A 14,219-nucleotide genomic window follows, 5' to 3' on the forward strand; every position below is an offset into this window, starting at 1 on the left:
GCGAAGCTGCCCAATCTGTCGGAGGGCGTAAAGGGTTGCATTGTTGAGAATCTGATCTTACAAGCAAAAATGAGGCGTAGTTGCCTACTAACAGTAAATCTAAGTACGAAGGCAAAATTTGACATTCTATCGTTTGTTGTGGTCATAGGATAGAATCTTTAAACTCTTTTAAATAAGAAAACCTTGGGATAGTTCTTTCAGCAGAATCTGTTGTGAAGTGGAAGGCGGGTGAAGGTGGACGAGATTGATAAGCTGTTCTTTCCTACTGGATCCCGGTTTGCTCTCGACTTGCTAATGAAGTAGAATTGTCAAAAGATAACTAATCCGTTGATTTGTCACTTGCTCAAACATATTTAATCATAAGTAGATTCCTTCATTTGTTTTAGCTCTTTATTTGTGATAACTCGAGTTTCTTGCCCAAGTATATCCAAACTCGAGTAACTATAGATTTATTTCCTCCATCTATAGCTCAAGAAACCTTCTGAAATTCATCTAGAATGACTCTTTCAGTTTAATGGATCATTCATGATCAATCAAATAAGCACAAGATTACGAATAGTGAGCCAGCCCTGGTTCTTCAAACAAATACTAGTTTGGTAGTGACAGAATGCTTTTCCGGAATGATAATTTTTTTTAAATGCGACTTCTAGACTTCATGGAGAGCTTTATTGAATCAACTCAGTCTTGTAATCATTAAACCGTTGCCTTAGCGAGCCGATTATTGTTCCTGAATTCTTATTTATTGTTTTCCCAGAATCTTCATACGCTCGTGGAAAAATTAGTTCACAATTTTTATCAGTATTACCCATTATATTATTGTAGTATTCTGCTTGAACAGCTTCCACTAACTAGACTTCCTCAAATCGCTTGCCCGATTCTACTGCCCTCATCCATTATCTCCCCCACATTTGCACCCACTTCGGGTAAAACATATGCACTTCCTGTATATAAACTTGGAATCAAATATGGGAACAACGATACATAGGTCTATAGATCAGGCATGGTACGAGAAAGTGAGGGCTATATTGAACTTTCAACCCTTTCCAACGATGGAACTCCATCCACTTCACAAGGGTACGAAGATAGAAATTTGAGCGAGTCTCAAGTCAGGTTAATTTTATTGAGAATTGGACTCATAAGTGACGACGATTACAACTCGGCAAGACCAATAGATGATGTGTTTATCACTCGCCAAGCCGAATACATGCTAGATAGGATTGACCAATTGAATATCAAAGATGCCATAACCATCCTTAGAGAGGCATTGGTAGAGCATAGAGGTGACGTGAATTTCTTGCTGGAAGACTACAGACTCATAGAACAACTTGTCAAATTGATTCCCAGTGATTTGGAAGCGAAAGTCCATGAAAAGATTCCAGAAGTTCAGTCAGAAGAACATATAAAGAATAGAACATATCTCAATATCGTGGACTGGAACCTTCAGGTCCGTCTTGAGGCAGCTTTGATTCATTTCCATTCCCCGTACCCTGAAGTAAGGTCAATTACAGACCCCTACGATGATCCACATACTCCAGTTGATACAATCAGAGCATATACCATTGGATTTGCCTGGACATTCATAGGTTCAATCGTCAACAATTTCTTTGTGCACAGAATGCCTTCCATTTTCTTAGGAGCACATACTATTCAAATTCTACTCTTACCCAGTGGTAAAATATGGGAAAAATATGTTCCAGAAAAAATCATTGAATTTTGGGGCTACTCATTCGACCTCAATCCTGGTCCATGGACGTATAAAGAAATGATGTTGAGTACAATTATCTATCTGTGTTCAGCGGGAACACCTTATCTGGTCTATAATATTTTCGTCATGAAATTAGACAGATTTTATGGGTTGAAATGGGTGACATTGACATATCAAATCTTGTTGATGGTATCCACTCAATTTTTGGGTTTTGGTTTTGCCTTACTCATGAAAAAGGTCTGTATATATCCAAGTAAGGCATTGTGGCCAACAACTTTACCAACCATTGCTTTGAACCGGGCGTTAATGAAAGAAGATACTTCAAATAACTCCATATATGGCTGGAAAATATCAAGGTACTCCTTCTTCTATTTGGTGTTCATTGGAAGTTTCATTTACAATTGGATCCCTTCATTCTTCTTCAAAGCTCTTTCCACATTCAACTGGCCAACCTGGTTCAATCCTGACCTGATTCATCTCAATAATATCACTGGCTCCCAAAGTGGATTAGGACTCAATCCTTTACCAACATTCGATTGGAATGTAATTGATACAAGTAGTTGTCTTACCATCCCATTTTATACCTATGTTAATCAATACGTCGGCATGGTTATGGGATTCTTTGTCATATTGATAGTTTACTATTCAAATAACAAATGGACGGCTTATTTTCCTATTAATTCCAACAAATTGTTCAATAATAAAGGAGAAATCTACAAGGTTCATGAAATTTTGGATGAGAATAATGCGTTTGACAATAAGAAGTATTTGGAGGTGGGGCCACCTTATTTCAGTGCAGCTAATTTGGTTCTCTATGGGGCTTACTTTGCATTATATCCATTTGCTATATTGTATAATTTCGCTACAGAATGGGATTCCATGAAAACAAGTTTCGTGAATATCTGGACTAGTATTACAGACTCCTTCAAGCCAGCCCTGGAAAAGCACAGCACCTATGGAAGATATTCGGAGGATCCACACTGTAAGATGATGTCAAAGTATGAAGATGTGCCTGATTGGTGGTTTCTTCTGATATTGCTTACTAGTACATTATTTGCGGTAATTTGTGTACTGTTCTATCCAACAGAAACACCAATTTGGGGAGTCTTCTTCACCATTTTGATTAACTTCATTTTTTTGATCCCTATCACATCCATTGCTTCTGTGACTGGATATTCTTTTGGACTTAATGTGTTGGTAGAATTGATAGTTGGGTATGCTATACCGAATTCTGGAATTGCTTTGATTACTTTGAAAGGATACGGATATAATATTGATAGTCAAGCAAGTAACTACATCACCGATCAAAAACTTGCCCATTATTCAAAGATTCCACCGAAGGCCATTTTCAAGGGCCAGTTATTTTCAACGATGATAAGCGTGGTTGTTGCCTTGGCCATTGCAAATTGGCAACTAGAGAATGTTCCTGACATTTGTGATTCACATCAAAAAGATAAACTCAAGTGTCCTGGGGCCAACACGTTTTTCTTCTCCAGTATCCAGTACGGAGAAATTGGACCTGCTAAAGTATTCAGTGGATTATATCCCGTATTGAAGTGGTGCTTCCTATTAGGTGCACTTTTGGTAATTCCATGTGCTTGGTTCAAAAAGAATGGTCCCCCAAAACTCACCCGTTATTTCCAACCAACTATCATTCTCGGAGGCTTTTTGTTCTATGCTCCATACAACATTCTGTACTTTACAGTTGGGTTGTATTTCTCATACTTCTTCATGTATTATGTCAAGAAGAATTATATTTTATGGTGGGAAAAGTATAACTATATCTTGACCAGTGGTCTTTCTGCAGGTGTTGCATTCAGTGCATTGGTCATCTTCTTCACTGTCCAATACCATCAGCACAAGATAGACTGGTGGGGAAATACAATTATTGATATGGGATATGAGGGTGCACTGGGAACATGGCTCAAAGCTAAAGATGCTCCGGATGGTTACATTGGGTTAAGGAAAGGTCAGTTTCCATGAAATAATTCAGCCGCAGCGTAGATTCGTTGTATTAAATTGTATAGATTACAAATGACGAAAGAATTATTCTACTCATCAATTGAGATTTGTGAAATAACGACCTACTTGGTAACTGAATAGTCATACAGTAACTTTCGATCTGAATCCCAGCCCTAATGTGAAAGATCGAAAAAATGACGACAACTGCAGGATTCGAACCTGCGCGGGCAAAGCCCAAAAGATTTCTAATCTTTCTCCTTAACCACTCGGACAAGTTGCCATTTTCTGCAGAATTTGAAATTCTATCAACACATTATATAATTATTTTTTTTCTTTTTTCTTTAGAACCTCTATCCCATAACATATCCATTAATTTAAAAGCCAAATTGTATAGTCATATTCTTTTAGCAATTTTTTTCAATGAAAAATCTATTTCTAAAAATTTTTAATAATTTTTCGCAATCTTTTGATTTTTCAGTTTTTTCAACAAAAACGATTCGTAATGATCATTAACATTTTTCTAAAGTAGACCAATCAATCTTGTTCTTCCTCGATGTATGAAAAATACCCCATTCAGTCTCCCATTTGTTGCTTTGTTCATAGAATATTTTCTTCCATGGTTCATCGAAAGCTTCGAAAAAATAATAGGGATTTTGAATATTTTTGGATTTGCAAATAAAATCTCCTACGAAACGCCTAAAGTTATCTAAATTTGCAACTGCTGATTGGTGATTACCGCCTGAAGTAGGCCAACCAACTTCAGTTATTGCAATCTTGGTATTTCCGAGATTCATTGGTTCTAATTGATACTTCAAAAAGTTGAGAGCCCAATCAACTGCATTATCAACATGACCGCCACCAAAAAATGGATGAATATTGGCCCCTATAATATCGCAAGCTTGTATCAAATCAGCACTTATCAAGGAGCCAAGATCAGACGTTCCAACTGGAATTGTGTACCCCAATGAATGCAAATATTTCCTTGTCGTGTTTATGGTAAGAATTAATTCATTACTCAGTATATCCTCTCTAAAGAGTACCTCATTCCCAATGAAAACACTTTCAAACATCTTTTCAGGATACCTTTTTAATAACTTATTCATCATCAGTAACTGTAAGTTGTTTACTGTCCAATTACTTCCAATCCAGACACCCATTGCTAGCGTCATGTTCAAATTCAAGGTTTGAATTGCATCAAGAATAAACTCAGTTTGATTGCATTGCATTCCGTAATTTCTCACCCTGGTGGTGACTCGTGAGATCTTAGCGATATCCAATAAAGTTTCTTCTCGTGTTAGTCCACAGTTGGGCTCCATTGCATTTCTCGGGGAGTAAGCAAGCCCATAGAATAAATCGAGCTGTGGCTCGCTTAACAAATCCCCTAGTGTATCATTCATTGAGAGTAGTGACCAGGAAACGTTGCTATCATTGACTTGACTAGGCCTGGAATATGTAGATTCGTTTGAGTATAGGCTTACTAAGTCTTGCAAGAAGCTGGACTGGTCTCTGTTTCTAGCAAAATAATTGATAACTGATTTTCTAGTACCTAGTGAAAGTATCACTATGCTAGGAATAAAACAAGCTAACATCAAAACCAACATAATGGTAAGGAAAATTGTAGGTATCTTGTATTTCATCCTTGATCTTTGGCCAATGGTACTAGGGTTCAAGTCTTCACTTTCATTACTCATTGAGGGCTGGAACTGGCCCGCTGTGCTAACGAGAGCAGCGGAGTCAATACTTTCGTTGCTTGAATACAACTTCATTGAATCAGCTTCTGTAACTCGCTCTTCTGGTTTAGCTAGGACATTTTTGGAATTGGATGAGTGCTTGAAAATAGCTGAATTGGCTCCAGATGGAGTTGGATCTGTCCCTACCAGTGCTTTGGCTTGCACGGGCTCAGTGAGGACGGGCTCAGCCAATCTAGCTCCTGCAAGGTTGTGACAAACCGTGTATTTGGAGGTTAGAGGAATCCCAGATGGCAATTCTTCGCCCGGAAGCGTGCTTCTCTGGTTCACGGGTCCATTCGAGTGCTCACTGGAGGCAGCTGTGATGCGAGTATGAAGGGCATTCTGAGACTGTTCCGTGGCTACACGCAGCGTGTGGGGAGCAACAGGGGTAACCAAAGTTTTGAAACACAGAGTTTCGGCATTCAGCTTTTCCTTAGGTTCCTGAAGGCAGTCCACAGAGCTCGCCTTAGCCAACTTCTCTGGGGCAAGCGGCAAATACTTCAGACCAAGCATAAGATGGACTGCTGGCAAGCTTACCGTGGAAGTAGGGCCACTCGCTTCAGCGTTTTCTCCAGCAAGAGGAAACTCCAAGTCGGACTCGTCCATGTCAATGGTATGGATTAGCGCCAGATCGAGTGGTCGCAAATTGCAAATTCGCAGGGTGTATCAGAGAGGCATGCGCGGTTGGGAGCAAAAGCCTGCAGGAGGGCCCGATCGACTCTGCAGAAACAACGAAAAATGCGAAAAAGTGGTGCTTCTGGCGTTGGTGGCTTGTGTGGTTCCAAGGGGGTCCCATGAAAACTGTGGACCAAACATAGACTGATGGTAGGAGTTAGCAGTGTAAACGAAACTGTCGAAACGTTCAATACTGTTTTAAAATAGTAGTCAGCGTAGGGCCATACCTGGCACCACAACGGTTACTACTAGTTGGATCGACCTACAGGGACTAAACTTTTTATATTATTTTTGACATGTGTCTAGCTGTATGTTTGTATATGTGTACTTTGTATGTCTTTGACTTGACAGATGTGTCTGTAATGACGTTCCCGGCTTCGTGACTTCGAAGTGTGTGGCTGATCACTTGCACTTGCTGCAACAACCAACCAAAATGTTACCACAGAACACGGCGGAGGTGGTCAAGCAACCCTCACCATTGGCGGGACAACAGGTCTCCAACAATCCAAAACAGGTGGAAAGCTCAATACAGAACTCGGTGCACTCGTTCAGGTTCTGGTCGTACCCAGAGGCCATGTCCATGTAGCTGGAGCCCTCGTCGCTGGAGGAGGAGTCTCTGTTGGGATGGAGGCTCATGCCGGGGTTGGGCTTTGGTTCGTTGGAAATAGTGTCATCGTTGTATTCGGCACTCTTGGCGTGTTGTTTATAGGTAGGGGCCGACTCTTCCGGATGGTCCAAGGTGAGTTGAGGCTTTTCAGACATGGTGGACGGGGAGTGAATTTAGCGAGCTGACGAGGAGGCAAGTCTTACGACGAAAACCGTTGTGCTGAAACCGGTTCTATCCAACGATGAAGAAAGAAATGATGAAACTGGCGGTTGCGCGATGGCTAGTTTCAGGCTGAAACTAAATGGCATGCATACATGGGATCAACCCTGTGCACTACTAAATACAAGGCTCGTGATGGGGTCCGGTGGAGCGTTCTGAACCCGCGTGGAGGGTTGGTGGTGGCTCCCACACCACTGACAGGGCCGTAGAAGGGGTGCTGCTTCAGGTCCTGCTGATGCTAATGGGGTCCTGTTCCAGGCATAGAACTCACCAGCCGCGCTTTGTCACGTGCGTTTCATTTTCCTGGGCAAGCCACCTGGTGGCTGGGGAACACGACAATAGCGACAGCTACAAGTGGAGATCAGCGATGTTAACATTATTCCCAAGCCGATTAGCTTGGATTATTTTGTAATATTTATGTTCATGCTAACGGAGATTTCTTCCAAGGACTGTACTTAGGAAATGCTTTCTATTATGGGTTATATAAATTACCTAGAGTTTTGATATCTGTATTATTAATGGATGGGCCACCTCGATATATGGATTATTTGCTATTCCTCTGCCCCTCCAGCAGTGAGGTTTCAAAGCAGTAAATCGGTTTTCAGAACACTAGATCCTTGACGTGCATAGCATCGCCTACGATCACTCTCAAACGGTCTGGATGTAACAAGAACAATTAGGTCAGCAGGATTTCAAGCACTCACGGCCCAGAAGCTGGAAGAAGTGCTATCGAGGTAGGAGGCCAAGCTGGTTAATAGCTCTCGAGCGAAAAAGGACTCGCTGGGACGGGATTTGTGGGTCTTCCCTCTGCGTAGCACTCTCCCCTAGTGTTTCCTTCATTGGGACATTAGTTTCTGGCAGAGACTACTGAAGCGCACACAGCTGGATAGAATGCTCCACTTGCGGGCCAGCCGCAGCTAGACCGGTGGCTCATCCACTCTAGCTCTTGTCTCCAATGTCCATTCGGGAGATCAACTCTGCCATTTCCAACTCTTCCTGGAGCTCGAAGTCCTCGAGATCGTTCTCATATTGTCGTATATACGCCTCGTAGTCCTCCTGCTCCTCTTCGTACTCAGCCTCGGCCTGGCGCTCCTCCTCGATTAGCTGGTCCAAATCGAGGTGCAGTTCCACCTCCTCGAACTGCCGCAACTGGGACTGCGAGAACTCCGAGTACACCTGCGCGTCATGGAGGATGTGTCGCCTTCCCTCCAATTTCTCTTGCCTGTGCTGGTTTCTGAACTGTCTGACCTTGTTGTGCTTGTTGCGCATATTGCCTGCACTGGTATGGCCGTTGCGGCTGGGGGACGAATGGTGGTGGTAGCTGCGACTTCGTGGCGACGAGAGCGAGGCGCTGTGGATCGTGGGCTCGTCTCTTCGGATTGGCGATGAAGACCATGGAAGCGTGTGCTTGCTGGAGCGTTCTTGCTGCTTGCGGTGCATGTCATCCAACACATTCGGGGCATGGAACAGCGGCTCCGACGACGGGCCTATGGGCGAGCTGGGGACTGACATGACGTGGAACGTATCTACCGGGAACTCGTGGGCTTCGATCTGGTATTCTCTGGGGGTTACCAATACCATGCTAACTGGTAGATGATAAAAATACGCGTAACGCGGTCGTGTGATGGGTGAGACGTGGAGTTCGGGGCAGGACTGGAGTCCGAAATCCATCACTAGAAGCTGGCGGCGCGGGCTCACGTTGATGGATGGCCAATGGAGTAGCAAACGTAGCAATGGCTTGTAGCAGAAGCAGGAGTGGTGCTTGTAGTAGGCGGCACAGTGATGCTTATTACACGACGAATCTCTCCACGGAGTGAGTACGAACTTTTCGTTATCGCATGTGTGTGATGTTATCACACATCCTATACCCACCAGCACTATCTACCAGCAAATGATCGACGAAGACGACGTGTCGCTAATGCAGTCGCTAGCGCGCACCATCAGCGAACAAGTGCCTGCTGCGTTCAAGCCGTTGGAGGAAGCCAAACTCAACTGGGCCCCAGTGGAGCAGTTGCGGACAGTTGACATCGCATTGTTCCTTGGCTTACTCCGATTAAACCTCAACGACTTCTACGTGGCCCACCATGGACCCAACTGGATGGAGGACAAGCAAGAGGAGATGTTGGAGCCGGGTTTGGTCTACGTGTGGTACACCAGTGCCAAGGGACTCTTGGGATTCGTCCTGTTCAAGGTCTGCGAAAACGACGACATGATAGTGCTATACCTCTACGAGATCCACGTCAATCCCGAGGTGCACAACCAAAGCATCGGAACCCATCTCTTGACCAGTTTCCATGCCCTCATCCCCATCTTGCACCAATGCGAACACCCCCATCTTCAAGACATTGAGGGAACGGGATTGACGGTGTTTTCTGATAACGTCCGTGCCTTCGAATGGTACATCCGAATGGGATACCAATACACCCTGGATTCGCCTAGGGATCGTAAGTTGCGGTCGGGAAAAATCGTGAAACCGGATTACTACTTGTTAAAATGGTTATATGTATAGAATGCAATATAGAAACTAAAAACAATCATCGTTGTACTAATCTGAATCAGGAGCACCTAACGTGATTCTTAATTACGTTTTGTAAAATGATTTTTGCCAGTTCGATCATTCGATCATTTCTGGTCCATGACATTGACATACCCACGACGGGCATTTCTTTTACCCTTTGCTCTGGCTCCCACAGAGCTACCACTGAGAGACAAAAGGTCGTCCAATCCAGCAGTGGCGAGGTTTTTACCAGGCGCACTAGGAGGTGGTGCACCAGCAGGCGGAGCTCCTGATGGAGTACTACTTCCTGGCACACTAGGAGTAGAGTTGGCCAAGCTTGGTGGAGTAGTACTTGGTGCGTTTGAACCACCTGGTGGACCCGGTGGAGTTGGTGTTGTGCCAGGGGCATTAGGAGCCGTTGGCTTCTTTTTCATCGTGGGAGGTGGTGGAGGGGCAGCAGCTTTCAATTGTTCTTCAATTGGCTTAGTTCTATCCAACCATCTCTTGTGCTTTTCATCGTAGTAGAAGGGATTCACCTTTTCTCCCAACTTGGCCCTGATAGGTTTAGGCTTTCCATCGTTCCGTCCAAGCCAACCAAGAAATCTACTTGGATTGGATGCCTTCTTGTTAGCATCAATTGTCTTCTGTCTCGCCTTGTCTGCTGCGATCCTAGCTTTCCGTTCTTGTTCCTCCTTTTCTTTCTTCTCCTTGCTCGATTCTGCATCATCATCTTCATCTTCTTCTTCAACCACCGGAACATAATCTCTCACAGTATCATCTTCAACTTCATACTGTTGATACAAAGCTGATTGATGCGACTGAGAAAGTCTTGAGCTGAACAACCCTGTTGGACCTCCAACAACAGAGTTAGCCCGGGTTGTAGAGTCCGGCGAACCAGGAATGGGAAATTCACTGAAGCCACCCATCGAAGTATTCTTTTCTTGATAGGGGTTGATCATTGATTCCCTTGGGTTTGGAGAAAACAGTTGTGGTGGTGCCATTCCCCCAAATAATTGAGTTGGCTTGGTGATGTTCAAGTCCGACGAACTCGATACATCACCAATCTCAAAACTGTCATCAAGATGAGGGATATGCTTCTTCATTTTTGGTGGAGAAGGTGTGAAATTTGAAGCAGATTGAGGGAGCTTAATGGATTGCCCCTGATCCTCAATGCCATTTTTAGATTCATCAGATTCTTCAATTGCTGGAGGGATGCTCTGATTGATTTGGGCATGGACTGGAGCTGGAGTTGATGACTCTAATTGAACATTGTCAGAAGTTGAATTCAAAACCTGATTCTTTTCTTCAGTATCGGCCTTCACAGGGTCGGCAACAGAAGTAAGACCTGAATATCCACCAATGCTAAACATATCTATATCTTTGGTTTGAGGAGTTACATCAACAGCTTCCTTGCTTAAATTTTCAGGAACCACGTACTTATTGATAGTACTACCTGCTGGAGGACCATATCTGTTCTTTCTTGAAGATGCCTTGGAAACAGTGCCGCCTGGTGCGTAAGGATTCACTCTAGTAGCTGTCGACTTCCGAGAAATGATAGGAGGTGGAGGAGGTGGTGGTGCAGACGTTGACTCTTCAATGGCAGGCTCGCTTGCATCAGTATTCTTAACAACTGGGGTGTCATCTGTCTGGAGAACAGTTTCATTACTGAGCGGCTTGCTCTCAAGTTCTGGCGACTTGGTGAAATTAGGCTGTGGGACTTGCTCATGTTGTTTCAATTCTGGCGAATGAACTGCCGATTCATTACCAAAGTCATTGAACGGCTTTCTAGGGCTCGATTTAAATTCCAGGGGAAAGTCCATACTAATATCACTGTGTGCAGAAGGAGAGTGATTATGGACACGCAAAGCATCGGGATTGACAAAACTCTCAGTCGTCATCACACTAGCAACCGAGGGCCGCTTAGCAAAATTCAGAACATTGCCAAAAGATGATGTTGTTGGAGGAGCCGGCGAGTTAACAGATGATGAAGACAATTGTGCAGCAGGATTAGCATAACTATAACCTGTGTTGTTTGAATTGTTTGCTATTGGCGCATATTTAGATGCTGCTTTCTTAGGTGGCACTAATGGACCTTCATTACTGTCCAAAGCAAGATTCAGCGATGAAGCATTGGAAGGTGCATACTTAGCAGTGCTTGGAAAATCAAATGATCTGTCAGCCGGCATTGGCGATGGGGATGCATGTGGTCTAGCTTGAACAGATTGCACAGGGGCATACTTGGGGATGGTACTAGTAGAATTCAATGACATCAATGGCGGTGGATGAACAGCCGAGCTTCTAGCATCTGCTCTTGCTTGTGCAGCACCACTGGCACTCAACACCGACAAATCAGAGACTGGTAAATTGGCAGAGTTGGAAGCCCCATATGCTGAATGAACAGGAGCAGTAGCAGTTAAGTTGTGTCCATGGCTAAGAGCAGTAAAGTCCAAGGTTGAAGCATTTCTAGATACCGAAGGGCTAAATTTGCTGAACACACCATTTTCGCCAGACTTTGGTTTAGGCTCTTCTCCACCGATGAACTTGTCAAGTTGTCCCCAAACTTTATCAAGATTAACCTTACTGATTTTTCCACTAAACCAGCCCAGCTCATTAGAATTCGACTCAGTAATCCTCACATATAAGTTATGTAACTCCTGAATCATTTTTTGGTTCACAAATGGAGATTTGCTGCCCAGAGTCTTGATGGAATTGTTAATACTATCCAAATACCTTTGGGCCTCATTGAAGTATCCGTAGTCAGCCAAAATCGAAGCATGTCTAAGCTTCAATGGCAAGAGATGAGCATAACCTGTAGGTGGGATAATTGAGGTAGGGTTCAAGCTCAAAATGTACTCATAGACTTCAGTATGCATGTCTGAGCCAATCATTGAAAAGGTGACACCATTCGCTTGAGGTCCATGAGTTAACGAAAGACCAGATAATGCAAAACAAATTTCAGCAGAACTTGAATTCAAACGGCTCTTCAAAAAGTTTCCGAACTCCACAAGGAACTGCGAAGAATGGACTGATTCACCAATGAGAATAGAGGAGATAATTTCTCGCCAATGAGCATTAGCATAATCACCTTCCGCTTGAACAGCATTTAAATCACTGATCACGCTTTGAACATTACCAGCGAAGACCTTCAAGATAAGAGGCATCAAATGATGAACTTTGTTGTTAGATTTTTGGAATGGAAATGTGCTTCTTGCATAATCAGAAGCAATTTTCGCGAACTTTTCGGGTCCCGAGAAGTTGGCTATCACCAACGAAATAGCCCAGTCACCCCTGGAAAGAGAAAATTGCAATGCTTCTTCAATGCGACCAGATTGTATTAATGAAAAGACGTGAGAAATACCCGAATTGTCTAACCTATAAGCGTTGGCACCAACACTAAGAGATCCAGGTGCTTCAGGAATAGATTCAGAATAGTAATCGATGGTTGGATTCAAAACTGAGCAAATTGCTTTCAAGAACTCCGTGGCCCTCACATTTCCATCATTTCTCAAGAGGTGTAAAAAGACTTGATTGAGCAATAACTCATTCAACTTAGTGGGGTCGTTTGAGTACAAATGAATATTATCTTCCAACCACTTCTCAACGTCTTTCTTTTTCGTCTTCAATTTATTTAAGGGGCCTGGGAAGTTCGAATAGATACCCTTATCAGCGAAAACATCACTAGCCGGTTTCACATTAACTGCTCCAACATCAGGATTATAAGAGTTAACTGGAACAGTTGGTGTCAAATAAACCACTTTCCCCGAGTTGCTCCAGTTGAAAATTGGAAATTGCCTTTGGTTCAAAGAATTTGGATTCAAAATCTTTGGTGCTGGCTGCGATTTAGAGTAAATATTCCCTCTTGTATTTGAGAACCCACGAGCTCTACCAACAGGTGGAAGTGCTGAATTTTGTGGCCCTGGGTAACTATCTTTGATATTTTGAGCGGATTCAACGGTTGGAAGAGCTGGAGCATACGGGTTCAAGTCCTTACCTTTGACGCCGACTAGAGAACTAGCTCTTGAATGGGTCTTCTGGTACAGACTTGGTGCATAAGGACCGGCATTGGGAACATATGGGCTATTAGCGGAGTTACTACCTTGCACCTTTGGAACGTTGGTGTTTATAGGGGAAGCGTTTGACATCCTACGCCCATTAGATTGACCACCTTGGAGGGGAATGCTTGGAAAAGGTTGGAGATGACCTTGTGTGGATGGTAAGCTCTTTGAGTTTGGTGGAGGCATTGATTGGGGAGGAGGGAAGTATTGGTTTCTATCTTGAGGCTGCCCCGATGGTTGATTGGGCCCTGGAACATACCCCTGTCCACTTGGAGGAGGAGCGTAACCTTGATTTCCATTTGAAGGTGGAGCGTAACCTTGATTTCCACTAGGAGGTGGAGCGTAACCTTGATTTCCACTTGGAGGTGGAGCGTACCCTTGATTTCCGCTCGGAGGAGGAGCATAGCCTTGATTTCCACTTGGAGGAGGAGCATAGCCTTGACTACCACTTGCAGGAGGAGTATAACCTTGATTACTGCTTGGGGCCAATGGACGCTGAGGGCCCGCAGTAGGAGCATACAGGGAAACATTTGGATTAGATCCAAGTGGCTTGCTTGGCATGTAAGGATTAACTGGAGGTGCTTTGCTGATTGGTTGAGGAGGCACGGATGGAGACTGGCTAGCTGGTGCCTGAGCTGGTTTTATTGGCTTCTGGATAGTTGCTGCTGCTGCTGCTCTTGCTGGTTTAGCCTTTGCTTTTGTTGGAACAGGCAATTCACCAAAAAAGGAACTTTGAGATGAAGTACTTGGCTTCAGAGCTGTTGGAGTG

At 43.7% G+C, this 14,219-nt stretch overlaps 4 protein-coding genes and 1 non-coding gene across 5 annotated transcripts; 2 read left to right on the plus strand and 3 right to left on the minus strand.

Annotated features, from left to right (window-relative positions):
• The first annotated feature begins 952 nt into the window (after positions 1-952).
• OPT6 (Opt6p) lies at positions 953-3,752 on the plus strand. The gene has a single exon (XM_020207153.1). The coding sequence runs from the start codon at positions 1,001-1,003 to the stop codon at positions 3,686-3,688; it is 2,688 nt and encodes an 895-aa protein (XP_020066854.1). The 5' UTR covers positions 953-1,000; the 3' UTR covers positions 3,689-3,752.
• Positions 3,753-3,865: 113 nt separating this feature from the next.
• CANTADRAFT_t40 lies at positions 3,866-3,947 on the minus strand. Its single transcript has one exon. It is a non-coding gene; the product is annotated as a tRNA-Ser (tRNA).
• Positions 3,948-4,176: 229 nt separating this feature from the next.
• CANTADRAFT_8987 (uncharacterized protein) lies at positions 4,177-7,120 on the minus strand (the record flags this gene model as incomplete). Its single annotated transcript, XM_020211619.1, has 2 exons — positions 6,502-7,120; positions 4,177-5,994 (listed from the first exon to the last, which is right to left on the minus strand). The coding sequence occupies exons 1-2, from the start codon at positions 6,832-6,834 to the stop codon at positions 4,177-4,179; spliced, it is 2,151 nt and encodes a 716-aa protein (XP_020066855.1). The 5' UTR covers positions 6,835-7,120.
• Positions 7,121-7,350: 230 nt separating this feature from the next.
• CANTADRAFT_24563 (uncharacterized protein) lies at positions 7,351-8,472 on the minus strand. The gene has a single exon (XM_020207154.1). The coding sequence runs from the start codon at positions 8,408-8,410 to the stop codon at positions 7,838-7,840; it is 573 nt and encodes a 190-aa protein (XP_020066856.1). The 5' UTR covers positions 8,411-8,472; the 3' UTR covers positions 7,351-7,837.
• A 344-nt stretch (positions 8,473-8,816) lies between these two features.
• On the plus strand, positions 8,817-9,407 carry NAT4 (Nat4p; the record flags this gene model as incomplete). The annotated part of the gene is made up of 1 exon (XM_020209222.1): positions 8,817-9,407. The coding sequence occupies one exon, from the start codon at positions 8,817-8,819 to the stop codon at positions 9,405-9,407; it is 591 nt and encodes a 196-aa protein (XP_020066857.1).
• Between the last annotated feature and the right edge of the window lie 4,812 nt (positions 9,408-14,219).

This window comes from Suhomyces tanzawaensis (assembly GCF_001661415.1).
Source record: "Suhomyces tanzawaensis NRRL Y-17324 unplaced genomic scaffold CANTAscaffold_1, whole genome shotgun sequence".
Lineage (NCBI taxonomy): Eukaryota > Fungi > Ascomycota > Pichiomycetes > Serinales > Debaryomycetaceae > Suhomyces > Suhomyces tanzawaensis.